Source organism: Callospermophilus lateralis, chromosome 7, assembly GCF_048772815.1.
Source record: "Callospermophilus lateralis isolate mCalLat2 chromosome 7, mCalLat2.hap1, whole genome shotgun sequence".
Lineage (NCBI taxonomy): Eukaryota > Metazoa > Chordata > Mammalia > Rodentia > Sciuridae > Callospermophilus > Callospermophilus lateralis.
The window spans coordinates 133293961-133313462 of NC_135311.1; the positions used below are offsets into that span (position 1 = coordinate 133293961).

General features: G+C 42.2%; 1 protein-coding gene across 3 annotated transcripts in view; it reads right to left on the reverse strand.

The window, feature by feature from the left end:
• Positions 1-18641, reverse strand: part of Spen (spen family transcriptional repressor) — an 81627-nt gene extending 62986 nt beyond the window's left edge. For all 3 annotated transcript variants that reach the window (XM_076861200.2, XM_076861201.2, XM_076861199.2), the window contains exon 1: positions 18318-18641. In XM_076861200.2, coding sequence (XP_076717315.2) covers positions 18318-18400 — 83 coding nt within the window. In that variant the 5' untranslated portion in view covers positions 18401-18641. The remainder of the gene's footprint in view (positions 1-18317) is intronic.
• Positions 18642-19502: the final 861 nt, after the last annotated feature.

The window sequence follows — 19502 nt, forward strand, 5'->3', positions numbered from 1 at the left end:
ACTGGTATAGAACCCAGGGTTTCAGGAATGCTGGGCAAGTGCTCTACCACTGAACTATACCTCCAGCCCCTACTGACATTTGTTAACTAAAAATAAGCAAGAACCAGGGGGCAGTGGTGCACATCTGTAATTCCAGTGACTTAAAAGACTAAGGCATGAGGATCAAACTTTTGAGGCAGCCTGGGCAACTTAGCAAAATGCTGTCTTAAAATAAAAAACTCAGGGGATATATATAGCTTGCACTCCTGGTTTTTCAAGCCCTAGGCAGAAGAGAGGAAGGGAGGGGGCGGTGAAGAAAACCTAAACTAAGGAGCTATGGGTATGTAGCTCAGTGGTAGAGTGCTTGCCTAGCATGTACAATGCTCTGGGTTCAATCCCCAGCATGGTGGGAGGAACAAACAAATTTAGACTAAAATTAGTTTGTATTTGCTCAAAAATATTCACCATCAATATATTAAACTGATCAAAACACTATATCAGGGCTGGGGTTGAGGGGAGTCAGTGACAGATGCTTGCTTAGCATTCGTGAGTCCCTAGCATTACCATCCATATCCTTCAACTTATTCTGTACAGATATACCTTGGTATTCACAGGGGATTGGTTCTAGAACCAAAACATCTCCCTACCCACCCCAAAGGCAGATACTAAATAGCAACTCAAGTCTTTTACATAAAATGGTAATGTATATGCATATTGACATACATATATCTTCCCATATACTTTGTGGAGGTTTTTGTTTGTTTTTTGAGATAGAGTCTCCCTATGTTACTCAAAATGTCCCATAATTCCTGGGCACAAACAATCCTCCTATCTCACTTCCTGAAAAGATAGATATTCCCATATACTTTAAACCATCTCTCAAAATTACTTTTAAATGCCTAATTCAATGCTGCTGCTTTGTAAATATGTGTTATACTGGGAGATGGGGCTGTAGCTCAGTGGTAGAGAATATGCTTACCACGAGTGAGGCCCTGGGTTGGAACCTCAGTACCACCATACCCCGAAACCCTTTCTCCCTCAAAAAAGTTGTTATATTGTTTAGGGAATAATGACAATGCATAAGGCATTCACAACAGAATCAATTTTTTTTCCCAAATATTTTCAATTGTGCATGATTGGCTAAGGAGGACCAACTGTATTCTTATATTCTTTCATTCCTGTAATTCCAGTGACTTGAAAGGATGAGGTAGGATGGCCAGATTCAAAGCCAGCCTCGACAACTTAGCAAGACCCTCTCTCAAAATAATAGTTTTAAAAGAACTAGAAACAGCTCAGTAGGGCTGGGGTTGTGTCTCAATGGTAGAGCACTTGTCCAGTAAATGTCAGGCACAGGGTCTGATGGCCAGCACATTTAAAAAAGAAAAGAAACATATATCACTGGGTTAAATCCCTATTACCACCCAATCCCCCCCCCCAAAAAAAAAACAGATGCTCTTGGCATTTGACATGTATTAGGAGCAAAACAAAGATCACTTAGCCTCACAGAAATTTACTTACAATTTTCATTATTCTGACAGTGAAAAAAAAAAGACTCTTCCTAGTCCAAAACTGTTTCCAAGAATTCCACAAGAAACTTACTCCAGGGGCTGGGGATGTGGCTCAAATGGTAGTGCACTCACCTAGCATGTGTGAGGCACTGGGTTCGATTCTCAGCACCACATAAAAATAAAATAAAGATATTGTGTCCATTTAAAACTAAAAAATAAATATTAAAAAAAGAAACTTACTCCATTAATTCCAAAGCGTGATCTATAACACATCAATCATTAGCATACTAAAACCCAATGAATTTTCTTAATTCCCCTTCTTTCCAGAAAGAACTGCATTCAACTTTGTCAGAGTTATCAACAAGAATACAAAGAGCAATTTTAATTCCAGTGTTTGCATCTGACCTACTAATAAGCAATAGCAATGAACTGCCACATACTTCATTTGCACACAACTCCTCCTACTAAAGAGATCAATCCTCCCTGAGTCATTCTTGAAACAACACAACAAAACTACACCCCACTGAGAAAACAACACATTCCAGGATTGGTACTAAACTCCTCTATTTCCCAGTTAATTTCTAGAGTTCACATCTCAGGGGTTGGGGGATAAGCTCAATGGTAGAGCCCTTGCCTAGGAAGCACAAGATGCTGGGTTCAGTTCCAGCATGGGTGTGGGGATGTGGGATCAGACCTGAGCCTTTCATCATCGCCTACATTACTATTCTATTTCCAGGTAAAAAGATTCTGTCTTCCAAGGCCATCCAGGTTTCAAAATCCTACTATGAAAGGAAGAGTTATAGAATTGTGATGAGCAGAGTATAAGTCTCTTTGAAGATGCATGCAATTAACCTAGCCAACCACACACCTAAATCCAATTCAAGTTGAATGTCACCTCAGCACTCAAAAAGTTTTAGATTTCTGACCATTTTGGATTTTTGGATTAGGACTGCTTAAAAGGTAAAATCTATGCAAATATTATAAACTATGAAAAACTATAAAATCTTGAACACTTCTCATTTCAAGCATTTCAGATAAAGGATACTCAACTTGTGAATCATTTTCCAAAGATTATATACTTTATCATGGGCTGGGGATACAGCTCAGTAATAGAGCACCCTGGGTTTAATCCTTGGTACTGGGGGAAAAAAAAAGAAGAAGAAAGTTATCAAAATACCAATTTCTGTGCTGAAATTTATGGCTCAGTGACAGAGCACTAGCCTGGCATGTGTGAGGCCCTGGGTTCGATCCTCAGCACTGCATATAAGTAAATAAACTCCACTGACAACTAAAAATATTTTTTTAAAATGCCAATTTCTTTGTGTACTATATACTTTTCTACCTTTTTATCCCATGATTATCAAATTGTTCATTATTAGAAAGCAAATAAGGGCTGGGGATGTGGCTAAGCAGTAACGTGCTCGCCTGGCATGCATGGGGCGCTTCAATCATCAGCACCACATAAAATAAAGATGGATGTTGTGTCCACTGAAAATTGAAAAATAAATATTTTAAAAAATTCTCTCTTTCTCTCTTAAAAAAAAAAAAACAATATTTTTAAAAAAAAGAAAAGAAAGCAAATGATAGGGTCTGGAGGTGTAGTTCAGTGGTAGGTGCTTACCTGGCATATGCAAGGCCCTGGGTTCCATTCCCAACAACCCACCAAAAAAAAAAAAAGATAAAGGATCCAAGGGAGAAATGATGCATACCTGCAATCCCAATAACTATAATATAGGCTACACTGAAAGCTGAGGCAGGACAACTGCCAACCTGGGCAGTTTAGCAAGACCCTGGTCTCAAAAAAAAAAAAGTTTAAAAGGGCTGGGCATGTAGCTCAGTGGGGTACCATGAAGGAGGCCTGGATTCAACCTTCAACACAGGGGAAAAAAAAAAAAAGAACAACTCAAAATCACTTCTCATCCATTCATTCACTCATTTTGGTTCTGCTGTAGGGACTATATCCCTAGTTCTTTTTACTTTTTATTTTGAGACAGTGTCCCATTAAAACTGACCAGGCAGGGCTTGGTGGTGCACACTTGTAATCCCAGGAGTTCAGGAGGCCAAGATAGGAAGTTTCCAAGTTCAAAGTCAGCCTCAGCAACTTAGTGAGGGCTCAGGTAACTCAGTGAGGACATGTCTCTAAATTAACTTGAATTTTTAAAAGGCTGGGGATATGGTTCAGTGGTTAAGTGCCTCTGGGTTCATAGCTAGTACAAACAAACAAACACTGCCCAACATGGCCTGAAATTTACCATCTTTCTACCTCAGCCTCCCCCAGTAGCTGGGATTATAAGTATGGGCCACCAGAAAGTATTGTTTCTCTTTTGAACTCAGGTCATAAATGTATCCATTTTAACCAATCTATCTGGAATACTGCAGGAACATCAACACATGTATTACCTTTTTATAGCAAAAAGTATTTATGAAGGAGTTACTAATATATAAATCAACCACTTGGTTTTATACTTAGACCAAAAGACTGGTTTCCCCTCTGTGTCAGACATTTATTTATTTATGCATTGCTGGAGACCAGGGCCTTTCTCATGCTAGACAAGCACTGTACCACTGAGCAACACCACCAACCCCACACCTTTACTTCCTACTTCACAGACTGGGATTGCTTCAAGTATGCAAAAAGGCAGACTTCTGAGAAATTTTTTTTAATGTCTTAAAAAAAAAAAAAAAAAAAAAAAAAAACAGGGCCTCCCTAAGCTGCCCAGGCTGCCCCTAGCTTAGTAAATAGTGGGACTATAGGCAACTGCCACCATACACCCAGCTTAAATAATGTAGCTTAGCCCTTGTTAATCCCAGAGGCTCAGGAGACTGAGGCAGGAGGATGACAAATTCAAAGCCAGCCTCAGCAATTTAGCGAGAACCTGTCCCTGAATAAAATACAAAAAAAGGGCTGTGGATGTGGTTCAGTATATAAGTCCCTCTGGGTTCAATCCCAGGTACCAAAATTAATAATAATAATTTATTTTGGGGGGCTGGGGATGTGGCTCAAGCGGTAGCGCGCTTGCCTGGCATGCGCAGGGCGCTGGGTTCTATCCTCAGCACACATAAAAATAAAGATGTTGTGTCCACCAAAAACTAAAAAATAAATATTACAATATAATAATAATGTATTTTAACATTAAATTAGAGCTGGGCACATTGTTTTTACACCATCACAGCTCAATTTTTTAAGTAAAAAAATATTATGATAAAATAAAGTTAGTTATTTTAACCATTTTTACATGTACAATTCTCAATCTTTTAAAGCTAACCAAAGCTATTATTTGTCATCAACATAATAGCTTTAGATATTAAAGCTACTTTATTAAAACTACAGATGCACACTTCAACATACTAAATGTAGGTCTAACTCAGAATCATATACTTAGATCACAAGACTCCTATTATTGGACATAATCAAATAAAGATAATGATATTTATAATGTCATGTCTCTTATCAATCAAAACAAATCAAAGTCAAAAGTAAAACTTGAAAGTTTTAACAATCATCTAGCAAGTCAAAGATTTCTTTTTCTGGGGCTGGGGTTGTGGTTCAGTGGTAGACACCTTGCAAGTGTGAGGCACTAGGTTCAACCCTCAGCACACCATAAAAAAAATAAAAATAAAAAGTTACTGTGTTCATCTACGACTAAAACCATAAGACTAAAAATTTTTTTTTTTTTTCTTTCTGGTGCGTGCTCTACCACTGAACTGTTTACCCCCAGCCCTCTTAAATAAATTCAAATAGTCTACATAACAGTAACAAATTAGTTAATGACTTTATGCTATCCAAAGACATGTACTGCACATAAACTGAAACCCACCGAATGGAAGAAAATATTTGCAAGTTATTTATCTAATTAGAAACTCTTACAACTCAATGATAAAAACAATCCAAGTTTTTAAATGGGAAACAAATATAAACAGACATTTTCCCAAAGACATACAATGAACAATAAACACATGAAAGATGATCCATATCGTCAACTCATAGGGAAAATAAAAATCAAAACCACAATGAGCCAGGCAAGGTGGCACATGCCTGTGATCCCAGTAACTTGGGAGGCAGAGACAGGAGGACTGCAACAGATCAGGCTTGGCAACTCAGTGAGACCCTGTCTCAAAATCGAAAGTCAAAAATAAAAAGGGTTAGGGATACAGCTCAGTGGTAGAGCACCTCTAGGTTCAATTCCCAGTATAGTAAGTGTACACACACACACACACACACACACACACACACACACACACACAGATATCACTTCATATCTACTAGGATGACTTAAAAAAAAAAAAAAAAGACAATATCAAGTGGAGACATCTAAACCATCATACAAGGAAGCCACTTTGGAAAAAACATGTCAGTTCCTCAAAATGTTAGACAAAGAGGCTGGAAATAAGTTCCATAATAGAGCTCTTTAAGTGCTAGGATCTAAATTCATCCCCAGCACACCAAAAAATAAAGAATTAATGCATAAAACCAGCAATTCCACTCCTAGGTATATACTCAAAAGAACTTAAAACCTGATCACATTAAAATTACATACAGAAATGCTTGGGCTGGGGATGTGGCTCAAGCGGTAGCGCGCTCGCCTGGCATGCATGCTGCCCGGGTTCGACCCTCTCAGCACCACATACCAAAGATGTTGTGTCTGCCAAAAACTAAAAAATATTAAAAATTTTCTCTCTTTAAAAAAAAAAAAAGAAAAGAAAGAAATGCTCACAGCAACTTCCTTAAAAGCCTTTTCCCCACTTCCAAAAAAGGGAAACAATTCGAATGCCCGTCAAGGTCCATCCATGTTTGTAGCGTGTATCAGAACTTCATTTCTAAAAGTAAATAATACTCATTTTACATGTTTCTCATCACATATCTGATAAATATTCTATTTATCTGCGTTGGTCTCGGACTAGCAGGTCACTGAGATCCTCACACCTTCAGGAACTCAGAACTTTAGCATAGGATACATGGTATTGCTCTACCACTGAGTTAGCCCCATATTACTTTTTAGTATGAGAAACTACTGGTTTTAATTAGAAAGGGTTAAAAAACTTTAAAATTGAGGATAAGCTTAATTCAACTAATAAAACTATATCCTATGTTTCTCTGAATTCAGAGTGAATGCCTAGATTCCTGTACATGAAAATCTGATATCTAGAACTCTTGGCAAAGGACACCTTTTTTTCAGTAAAGTCCTAAATGATACAATTCTTTGGAATTATTACTTCAGTGGGGGGGGGGGGGGCATATTATTTATACACACATATACACTATTCTAAAGCAATCTAATAAAAAACCATTTACTAAGTAAAATTAACTTTTTTTAAGAGAGAGAGAGAGAGAGGGGAAATTTTTTAATTTTTTTTTTTTTTTTTTTTTTTTTTTTTAGTTTTCGGCAAATACAACATCTTTGTTTGCATGTGGTACTGAGGACCGAACCTGGGCCGCATGCATGCCAGGTGAGCACGCTACCGCTTGAGCCACATCCCCAGCCCAAATTAACTTTTTTAATATTTATTTTTTAGGTGTAATGAACACAACACAAAACCTTTATTTTTATGTGGTGTTGAGGATCGAACCTGGGTCCCGCCCATGCTAGGCGAGCGCTCTACCGCTGAGCCACAATCCCAGCCCAGTAAAATTAACTTTTAACAAAAGGATAGTCTCAACTAATCTTTGAAAAGATCACCAAATTTTGTGTTTTGTTTTGTATGACTGAATTCAGGGACACTCTACTACTGAAATACATCCCCAGGCCTTTTTATTTTTAGACAGGATCTTACAAAGTTACCCAGATTGGCTCAGAACTTGCCATCCTCCTACCTCAGCCACCCAAACAGCTGGGATTACAGGTGTGTACTACTGCAAACACTGCCCAATTTTAAAGAGAAAAATTCCAAATGTTCTGTGATCATATAAAATGCTCATGATCAACATTAACCATTTTTTAAATTAACAGCAGTAAACAAAAAAAATTAATCAAGACAAAACAGCAACATGCAAGGCAAGTTGATCAAAAAGGGTAAAGTTGAAAAAAAAAAGTTCAAGTAGCAGAAGTCAAGACACTAAACAATAAATTAGCATAACTCTGCAGCAAGAGTTCCTAGTACAACTGCAAAGGACTCTTGGAAATGGGCTTCCTACTTGCCTTGCCAGGACAATACTGACACTACAATTGATGAAAAAAATTAATCTCTATCCTTATTATTTATTTTAGTCAAATACTAATTTTTTTAAATTAAAAATTTAGGAATATGTCTAGTTTTCACTGAACTAATGATTTATCCATATTTCATAACATATTGCTTGGATAGAAAATGACAAATATGTGATCGCACCTTTTTAAACTATATATAAATTCCATATTCTTTTCATATATCTATCTCTTACACACACACACACACACACACACACACACACACTTGGAGGGAGAATACTGAGGATTGAATCCAAAGGTGTTTTACCACTGAGCTATATCCCCAGTCCTTTTTATTTTTTTGGACACGGGGCCTCACTAAATTGGTGAGGCTGCCCTTGAATTTATGCTTCTCCTGCCTTTAGCCTCCCCAGTCCCTGGGATTATAGGCATGCACCTCCACTTGTGGGTCACTAGAAATATTTTTCTAAAATTTTGAGCGACTACCTCTACTTCCAGTTAAGAAAATAAGGTTCTCTAAATATTTGTCTTTTTTCTATTCAACTCCAACATTTTTTTATAAAACTAATAAATAAACTTGGACTAAATTAACTTCATCAAATTAAAACTAAGTTACTAGATTCTATGCCTGAAGATCTTATATTAACCTCTCCACTCAACTTTTTTTTAATATTTATTTTTCAGTTTTAGGTGAATACAGTATCTCCATTTTATTTTTATGTGGTGCTGAGAATCAAATCCAGTGCCTAGGTGAGCACGCTACCACTTGAGCCACATCCCCAGCCCTCCACTCAACATCTTAACCTGCCTAGTTATAACTCTCAAACAAAAAGCTTTCTCTAAAAAGATACATTTTTTGAGGAATTTTCTCATAAAATTATTTTTTAAAACAAATTTCAAGGGCTGGGGATGTGGCTCAAGCGGTAGCGCGCTCGCCTGGCATGCATGCGGCCCGGGTTCGATTCTCAGCACCACATACAAACACAGATGTTGTGTCCACCGATAACTAAAAAATAAAAATATCAAAAAATTCTCTCTCTCTCTCTCTCTAAAAAAAAAAAAAAAAAAAACAAATTTCAAATAAATTCAACATAAAGTCAATCAAAGGTCACAACCCTGAGACTCAGAGCTGTAATCAAAGTTCCTTTTTTGTACCTTCTTTTTTAGAAAGACAACACAAAGTTATGCTGAAAAGGATTCATCTGTGTCCAAAAAAAAAAAAAAAAAAAAAATTAAAAAACAACTCTGTTATTTCATAATAAGGTAGAAGAGATAAAAAAAGAGGTCTATAAGAACAAGTCTTTATATGTCTTTGATTAAGGTAATAGAGCACATTTATCATTTTTTAAAATTAAGGAAAACCCTGGCAAGGTGGCACACACCTATAATCCCAAGAGATTCAGGGGGCCAAGACAGGAAGATGCCAAGTTCAAGGGCACATTGGGCAATTTAGCAAAAACCTGTCTCAAAATCAGTGGTACAGCAGTTGTGCAGCATGTGTTAAGCCCCAGGGTCAATTCCCAGTACTGCAAAAAAAAAAAAAAAAAAAAAAAACCAAGTAATAACAATAAAATAAATGTTATGCAACATCTGGCTTGTTTGTATCAATGAACATGTGTGTTCCTTTTAGAGTACTAAGGATTAAACCTGGGCCCTCCTGCACTGTCCAGCATTTTATTTATTTATTTATTTATTTATTTATTTATTTATTTATTTATTTATTTATTTATTGTGGTGCTGGGGATTGAACTCAGGGCCCTAGGTTACTAAACCACATCCCCAGCCCTATTTTGTATCTTATTTAGAGACAGGGTCTCACCTGTCTTTTGCAGAGTCTGGCTTTGAGGTGTTGGGATTTCAGGTCTGCACTTCTGCACCTGGCTCCTCAGCTCCTTCTTAAATTTTATTTTTAGCCAGGGTCTTTTGAAATTGCTCAGGCAGGCCTGCAATTTGAGATCCTCCTGCCTCAGCCTCTTGAGTAGCTAAGATTGCAAGTGAGCTCCACCATGCACAGCTGGAACAGGGTATTTAATTACTTAAGGAAGCCACAACAGTGAAGGTGGGAAAGGGGAAGAAAAAAAAAGATTTAGGTCAATAAAGTTTGGAAGAGGTAAGGTCAGGGCAAAACTTTAGTGAAATACCACACCAAAGTGAGGGATGACACCCAAATAAAGGGAAAAATGACTTCTAATATTATTACTAAGAAATGAACTCTCTCTGAGCCTGATGGCACAGCTGTAATCCTGGCAGCTGTAGATTCTGAGACATAAGACAGCAAATTCAAAACCAGCCTCAGCAATTTAGCAAGGCCCTAAGCAACTTAATGAGGCCCTGTTTCAAAATAAAAAATAAGAAAGGGCTGGGGATGTGGCTCAGTTGTTAAGCACCCCTGGGTTCAGTCCTCAGGACCAAAAAGGAAAAAAAGAAACTGTCTTTATCATTATCACCTCTCCCATGACTCACGTATGATAGAGCTCAGACTGATCCAGTGGTTGAGCTCACATTCCACAGAAAGTCAGTGATCCAAGTAAAATCAAACCTAAAATTTTAAGAATGAGGTGGTCCCAAATCTGCTTTAAAATGGCATCAGCAGCAAGTGCCATTTTGGCACTTTTGAATCCATCCACAAGTAGTCTCCTACAGAAAAAATAAGGGCAAAAACAGGCAAATCACTTTCAGTCCCACCTTCCTTTCCCTGCCTTGCCCAGCTGGTTTCCAAGAAAGAGAACAGATATGTACAGGAGGCCCTGCAGAGGCGACAGAGGCAATGTCACCAGAGGTGAAGAAGAAAGGGAGACAGATTAAGTTGGGATATACTTACACAGAACATATAACTGAGCAAATAAGTATATCCTGAATAACGGAAATCAGGTTTCTTGTCTGAGAAGGAATTTACAAATATGAAATGGGAGGTTAGAAAAATATTCACGTATTGTAACATCTGTGAGTCCACAGTTTTAAAGTATGACACAGAGGCATGTTCATGTGTATATATACATGTACACCCAAAAACCACACCTCAGCTCTGCAGTAATGGCCAAACCAAAGCACCTAGATCTTGGTTTCTAAATAATTAAACTAAAAGGGGGCCAGGGCTCCTTGAAGAAATAAATGTCTGTTTCAGTGACAGAGAAAGTACAAAATAAGCCTTTGCTGTGCCACAATTGAGTATCTGAAGAATGATGGAAACACAGTAGCTAGCTAACTTTTTATTTTTCTGGAAGGAATGGGGGCTATGACAGGGTCTCACTATGTTACCCTGGCTGACCTGAAACTGAAACTCCTGGGTTCAAGAGATCATCCTGCTTCAGCCTTGCAAGAACCTGGGACTACAGGTGCATGCTCAACTACATTAGTAGCTAGTTTAAAGGCTCCCCTGCTCACTCAAAATTAGGATGTTATGGGCATCAAAACAAATAAGCAGGGCTGGGGACACAGCTCAGTTGGAAGAGTTCTTAGTTGGAGGATGGGTTTAGGAGGACTGAAAGCTAGAGGCCAGCCTCAGCAACTAAGTAAGACCCTATCTCAAAATAAAATAAAAAGGACTAGAGGTATGGCTCAGTGGTAGAGAGCCTCTAGGTTCAATCACCAGTACCACCAAAAAAGGGAAAGGAAAAAAAAGGAAAGAGTAACAAAGCAAATGTGACAAAATGTTAATAACTGGGGAATTTCTGAGAAGGAGATCTGGGAATTTTTTGTTCTGTTCCTAAGCTATCTTTTTGAATTATTTTTTCTTTTGAAACAATACAGGAAGAAGAAAAGTCAATGAGATCCTCATTCTAGTTTATCAAATGACCATCTTCTCACATCTAAGATTATCTTCTCATCCCAAGCCTCAGGGTGCTCTACTCCCCTCCTTTGCTTTGTTTTTCCTCATAGGTCATATACTGATGGTTGTGGGGCTGATTGATAGGTTCTTGGGATTCATATACTATTTTGGTTCCCCCACTCCAGGTACTGTGGATTGAACCCAGGGGTACTTTACCCCTGAGCTACACCCCCAACCCTTTTTATTTTGAGAGTCTTGCTAAGTTGTTTTACTGTTTGGTCTACTTCTCTATATGTTCAAAATTCTCCAAATCAGAATTTTTTTTAATATATCTGAAATAAAAACTGGTGATACCATAATCTAAATACACACTTTTTATTCCTGCATCAAATAAAAGTATATAGCAGCATATCTCATGTTATTATAATTTTTCTAAGTCATGATGAGGATGAATAATGATGCATGGGGTGTAGTGGTACATGCCTATAATCAACTACTATGTTGGTTGCCTGAGAAGGGATTTACAAACATGAAAATGGAGAGGTTGGAAAAATTCTCATGAAGTTGGAGTAATGTCTAGTATTAGCTACACAGGTGAAGAAATAGTGTTTTCCGTTTGAATTTTCCTACACATATTCCAAAACTATAAAGATTTAAGCAGTTTCTTATATAATAAAAATCCTTAAACATACTAGAGATATGTGAACCCACAGTTTTAAAATATATGACGTCCATAAACCAATTACCATGTTGTTCCCCCGCCATACCACATATTAAGGAAATACTAAATGTCAATAAGACATAAACATGTATTTTCCCATTCAAGTTTAGTGCTTCCTCCTGAATTCTTACCTAAGCAGTAACAGTCTTCACTAAAGATTCTAACATCCTTCTGATATAATAAAGAAATAATGCGTTCTTTTATCATCATTCTTTCAACCCAAAGAAACTTTTAAATAACCCTGAATGCAAAGGAGCATAATTTTAAAAAATAAATGGGTGAATCAAAAAATGCCTGCTACCTAACAATTTATTGATTAACAAATTACATAAATCAGTCTGGCACGATAACACACACCTGTAATCCTAGCTACTTGGGAGCCTGAGGCTGGAGGATCAAGGCCTGCCTGGGCAAGTGAGCAAGACCCTGATTCAAAACAGAAAATAAGGGCTGGGGTTGTGGCTCGGTGGTAGAGTGCTTGCCTAGCACATGTAAGGCCCTGGGTTCGATCCTCAGCACCACGTAAAGATATTGTGTTCGCCTACAACTAAAAAATAAATATTTAAAAAAAAAAAAAAAACAGAAAATAAAAGGGGCTGGGGATGTAGCTCAATGGCAAAGTACCCCTGGGTTCAATCCCCAGCACTGCAAAAATATATGAATAAGTAAATATTTAAAAAGAGACACAAATCACTAAGGGTATTTTTTTAATATAAAATGGACTTAAAATGTGTATATGTTTTTAAATCAAAGGAATTAAATGAGGTCAATATAAAAAAAATCACTTTGGGTCAAATAATTTTAAGAATCAAAGAAGCCATAAATGAATTATGTATAAAGAAGTATACATACTATATGTAAACATAGCAAGAACTTAAAGGTCAATACAAGGTATAATTGGAGAAATTTCAGTTTGTCAATATTCTCAGCAACTAATATAAAGAAACAAAGACAGAGGCTGGGGATATAGTTCAGTTTGTAGAGTGCTTGCCTTGCATGCACAAGGCCCTGGATTCAATCCCCAGCAACACACACACACACACACACACACACACACCAAACTTGAAGTTGGAGTAGTATCTAGTATTAGCTACACAGGTGAAGAAATAGTGTTTTCCGTTTGAATTTTCCTACACATATTTCAAAACTATAAAGATTTGAGCAGTTTCTTATATAATAAAAATCCTTAAACATACTAGAGTTCTATTCGTTCCTATACTCAAAATTAAATCCTAAGCAATTAAATCCAAAGAGTCGCTAAATTTAAGTTAGGATTTTATACAGTTATTCCACTGTAGTTTTTTTAGTTTTTTTGTTTTTTTGTAGTTTTTTTTCCTTGGCAGACAAGGACCCATGCATGGGGACAATCTGAATATTGGAATGTTTTATACCAAGAACATCTCCACTGCAAACCATATTTCCACACACTAAAAACCAGCTAGATATCACTCATAAATTACATGGCTTCTAATAAAATAATTAACATTTGGTTTCCACATTTTAAAAATGTAAGCAACAATGCTGGGGATACAGTTTAGGAACAGAGCACTTGCTTAGTATATTCATAGTCCCAGGTTCCATACCTATCACTGCCAAAAAAGAAAGTTAAAAAACAACCCTTCTAACTAAGGGGAAAATGACTTGAAAGAACATTTAGAAAAGCCTTCACTCACATCACTACTATTTACACTTCTGTGTAAATTTTCCCAAAACATTAGTGTTCAGGGAACTTAAAATGTTTCATAAATCAAGTCTGAAATATTTCATAAACATACCAAACAACACAATCCCAAGTAACCAAGAATTTACAACAAAGGTGTCTGGAAATGTTACCTGCTACACAAATTGAATGCCATCACTCTTCCTTGTAATGAGACCTAAACTGTCTTCCAATGTCACTTTTTTTTTTCCTTCTTTATACTGAGAATTGAATTCAGACGTGCTTTATCACTGAGCTACATGCCCATCCGTGTTTATTTATTCATTTTCTTAATTTTGAGACAGGGTTTGCTAAGTTGCTTGGGACCTTGCTGAACTGCTGAGATTGGCCTTGAAATTGGGATACTCCTGCCTCAGCCTCTGAGTGGGATTAACTCCCAGCATAACTGATTCTTTTTGTGTTATTTTTAAAATATGCAAAAGTCTATCATGAAAATAGATATTCAAAATCATAATATTCAAAATCAGAGGTCATCTCATAGAAACCATCTGGTCTTGAATGCAGCAATGATGTAGGCTATGATAAGTAAAATTTGTTTAAGTCTAAAAATATCTCTTGCTATAAAGGACAAGGAAGCTCTTCCTTATTATTTTATGTGTGTCCAAGAAGTAAAGATATTTGAACGTATGTAACATTTATTCCAACTATTTAAACTCTGGAAAAATCATTGTGATAAAACTCCTTTTTTTCCCCTCTTAGAAGTACTGGGGATTGTTTCCAGGGATGCTCTACTACTGAGCTAAGTCCCTACTCGCCCCACCCTGCAATTTTTTAAGTCTGGCTAAATTGTCCAGCCTCAGACTTCTGATCCTCCTTCCTCAGCCTCTGGAGTTGCTGGGATTACAGGCATATACTACAGTACCCAGCCTGATAAAACATTTAAATTGCCAAAAATAAAGCATATTTAAATGGGTCTAATTCTTGACAAATTTTCAAGAATGAAGATTTACCTCACCCAATCTTAGAGTAACATTTAACTTATGACTAAAACAAGCCGGTGGGAGGTGAATGGAAAGAACCTAAACTGAAAATAAGGCATAATTTTTAACAAAATCTTTCAAGGGTTCTATTCATTCCTTCTTTCTAATTCAAGGCTGGCCTTTGCACACACCTCTCTCTTACAACTAAAAGACAGCAACCAATTGTTGTGTAATTCCTCCCTTCCCCCTTCAACCCAGCCAACATACAAAGGAAAGGACTTTCTCCATTGTGCCCCTGTAATGAATCTTTGTTAACTAAAACCCAATTCAAAAAAAGTCCTTGTTTAATTTTTTTAAAATTCAGCATATGGAAAGCTATAAAGAGAACGAATACAATAGATTTATTATTACGCACGAAGGTAAAGCCAAATTTTGAAAATTGCTCTTATGTTCTAAGGGTTTGGTCTTTCTTTGGCACAGAGGGAAAAAAGCCAAATCGGCATCCTTCCCTCAATCTATTGTCCACCAAAAACACTGATCAAAATATAAATTGGAAAAAGAAAATATGACTCGATATCCCCCCACCCCCCCCAAATGTGTCTAAACTGTCCTGCCTCCAGAGGTGTCTGGTTTAGTTCTTTTTTTAATCCAAATTCTTTTTAATCCAAATACAAAAGCCTAGTCACTGTTAAGAGAACATTCATCTTGAAAACGTTTTATATAATGTATTCCCAGTGTACACCTCTTAATCCTGTAAAACAGTTATTAGTTAATGTGGCAATCAGCTAGGGAAAAGGGCAGAAGCAGGCACTTAGGCGTCAGGTTTATGTTTTTTTTTTTTTCCCTTTTCTTTTTTTTCCTTCCTTGGGGGGGCGTTGTTTTGTTTTTGAGGTACTGGGAACCGAACCCAGAACCTCACAAACGCTAGGCAAGTGCTTTACTACTGAGCTATTACCCCAAGTTTTAGTTTTGACATAGGTATTGCATGGTTTTTCTCATTCTGATGTCTACTGGACTCCAGAGGTGAATATCATTAAATTTTCTTGTAGAGCCATCACTCTGGTATAACAACCTTTCATCCCTTTTATTTAAAATTATTCAGATTTCGTTTTCCCTCCCGTAGCAGTCACACATTTTACAAAACATATTCTACAAAAGGAATAAAAGGCTGGTTGGTCCGTTTAGCTCCACAGCAGGATCATGGAGAACACTTCTCGTAGGCGCAGAAAGATAAACAAGAAACCAGAAATAGAGATTACCTGTTTTGGGGGCGGGAGGTATGAGAACCGGGAATTCCGGGGTCAAGGGTGAAGGGGAGATTTGTCTCCTATGTACGTTTTTATACTCGCTGAAACCATTAAAAAGCACTGCCTATTCAAATGAGATAAATTCATTTAAAATTTCTAAAAATCGCCTTTAAAATAAAGGAGTTTCAAAGACACAGTCTGCTTAATTTTAAAATAAAACCTGCTTCTGTCAGTAGCATCTGTTTTGGTGCACAATGGGCAGACCTTCCTCTCCAACGCAGCCGTGAGCACTGAACACGGCCAAGCTCTCCGAGGCAGCCCCGCCGCCTCCCTCTGTGCATTCTGCGCTCTGCTCTGCCGATTCCCACATAAAGTGGGTCCTGGCCGCCATTTTAGAAAGTCATTCACACGAGCCGGACCGCAGCGCCATCCACTTAAAGCCCTTCCAGAACCGCCTGGGACCACTTCCTCGGTCCTCTCCCTGCCCCCTCTCATCTTGCAGAGGGGTCAAACTCCCCGCCAGAGGCATGCAATGTCTCTGAACTCTGCCTAATACGGAATGACACGTCGGGCTCTTAACAGGAGCAGAGCGAATGCTGCAATGCACGTGTCTGCACGTCGGTGCCTACGAATCTCCCGTGCAGAGACCCACAGGGAAAGTCCACCCGGAGATTAAAGGGAGCCCTTCTCAGCGATTTTCCACTCCCATAATCTGCACCTAAACGATTTTTCCACCAAAACACTGACGATAACGGAGGCGGGGGCGGGAAAGGGGTGGAGCAGCACAGGAAAGTTCCCATCTGCTACCCGCCTCAGCCCGCAGCCTCCGCTCATCCCAGGGCACGGAGGCGAGTTTCTCCTCCGACCTCCCCCTCGCCGGTCTCTCAGGCACCACGTAGTAAACACCGGGAGTCCCGGGGAGCGCGCACCTCCCCCAGGCCTGCCGGGGACGGCTCAGCTGGTTATGAATGGCCTCTGCGCGCCCGGTCCTTTTCACACGCGGACACGCGCACACGCGCGCCCCAGCGGCGATTTAATACCCGGGTAACAGTAACCGCCAACACAATCAATGATCCTCCATCTGAAAGAGGAGCTCCGCCGCCGCTGCTTCCATTTCCTTATCCAAGCGGCTCCGGAACGAGCGACGCAACCTATTTTTCCCATGGTGACTCACTAATAAGGACGCCCCATAATTTCCCTCTCTCGCTAGATAGTAAGAGGAATTGAATTAGGAGCGAACCAGACTCGGAGCCCCTCAGGGTCCTGAAGACCGGCAGAAACAGCAACCTCCCAGGACGGCCGCAGCTCTGCGGCGGTCCTCCTCAGAGTGCGCCCAGTCCCAGCACCTCGTCATTTTAAGTAGTAGTCCCCACCGCGGCCTCCCCCCAGTGACAGCACACATGCACTCCACAAAGAAAACAAGCGCCAAACGCTACTGAAAAGTAAGGTGCACCAAGAGCAGCACCCAATCCTACATTTCCAGACAAAACGTTCGCGAAGGTGGAAACCATTAAATCTAACCCTGAAAGGCCGGCGCCTTTGAATCACTGGATTGACGAATTCGGGGGTGGGGACAGGACTACTCGAAAGGCCGCTGGGTCACAAGGCCGTGGCGGCGCGGGAGGTGCCCGCCTTGCCTTCCCGGCCGGCGCCTGGACGCTGGGTCCGCCACCCAAGCCCCGGCGGGCGGCCGGGCGCGGGGCGGGCGAGGGCGTCCAGAGGCGCCGCAGCCCAACTTCGGGCAGCCTCCTACGCCGAGCCCGCAAAACGCGAAACCACTTGCCCGCTCCGCTGGTTTCCAGGCGCAACCCTCCGCGAGGTCCCCGGGACCTCTCCCACCTCCGAGGCGCCCCGCGGTACCCACCGGAGCTTGGGTTTCCGCGCAGCCCTCCCTCTCCAAGCCAGACATCTCGAGCGCGAGGAGCGGGAGTTGCTGCGGGACACAGGGCGCCGCGGCGGTCGGGCGGCCTCGGGTTCCCGCCCGGCCGCAGCCACTCGCAGCTCCGGAGCCGGGCGCAAGGACGCGACCCCGCGGGCGAGCTCGGCGACAGCGCCGCTCCTCCGCGGACGCGAGGGCACCCGGCCTGCTCCCCTCGGCGGGGAGGCGGCGGCCCCGCTCCGCGGAGGCCCGAGGCCCAACGCCGCGAAGGGGCCGAGCGGCCGGGGACAGCGCGCGCTGCCCGCACCCGCCGCGGGTCTGGCCGGGGTCCTGCTCACCAGTTCCGCGCACGGGGAGGGGCCGGCAACCGGCCGGTCGGGCAGCGGCGCCCGAGGAGCGAGCGCGGCCCGGGGCCTCGTGTCACTCACCGTTTGAAATGCTCGATGATCTTCTCCTCCCGCACGTTCTCCGGTAAGTTGCCCACCCAGAGGTGCCTGGTTTCCCGGACCATGCTGGGCGGCGTGCCGGCGACCGCGGTGGCTGGCTCCCCCTCGCCGGCTTCGTACGAGGCCGTCAGCGCCGGGAGGCGGGCGCCGGGGCGGCGGCGGCGGCGGCTGCGGCGGTGGCGTCGGCAGCGGCGGCGGCTCCTCCGGCTCCCCCGGGTGCAGAGACCATCCCTCTCCCCCAGGTTCTGACTCTCGGGCCTCGCAGCTCCGCTCTGCCGCCACCACACACCCGAAGCCGACCCTCGCGCTCCGGCGGCGCATGCGCGCGGGCGGCGGCGGCGGGCGGGGGGAGCGGGAGGAGGGGCGAGCGGGACCCGGGCGGCAGCGACTACGACGGAGCTGGCGCTGTGGCTGCCGGACGCTTCCCACCGGCGCGCGCGGCCCGCCTCCCGCCGCCTGGCCGCCGCCCCCTCGCCGCGGGTGCGCGCGCGTCCGCCCGCCCGCGGAGGCCGGGATGCCGAGTTCCTCACAGCCTGCGCGCAGGCGCGCGGCGCTGGGCGGGGAAGGGAGGGACGGCGCCGGGAGTCCTGCTCGCGCGCCGGGCCCCGGGACGCGGCGGGCTCAGTGCGGCCCCGGCGCCCTCCAGCACCGCGAGCAGACGGCCCCGGCGCCGGCCTGGGGAAGGAAAGGAGAGGACTCCGAGCAGATGCGGCTCCGGGAAGCGGCCGCCAGCCCCTGTCGCTTCCGGGCGCTTGGTCCCCGCCTGCTTGGGAAAGTGGCTGGAATTAGGCCGCCCTTCCCACCGCTGGCTGCGCAGTGACGGCCGCGGAAACCCGGCCCTCGCGGAACCGGGCTGTAACCTAAGCCGCTGCGTAGACAGCACCTTGCGAAACCTTTGCAAGGCAGCCTTGCTGCCACTGGGCGCGCAGGCAGTGGAGCCCAAAGAGGCGGCGGAGTCTGAGCCTCCCCTCGGGAGGGTTTGCGGTCCTTTAACACCATAGAGGAGAGGATTGGACCTCCGGCCTCGTTCGGGCTAGGGACTTTTGAAACCTGCAGTAGGACTTTTATTTTAAAAAGACCGGGTTACAGAAACCTGCGGAACACCCACCAAGTTAAGGCAACTGTACTGCATACCGAAAAACCGAGTTCATTAGAACAGCAACAGAA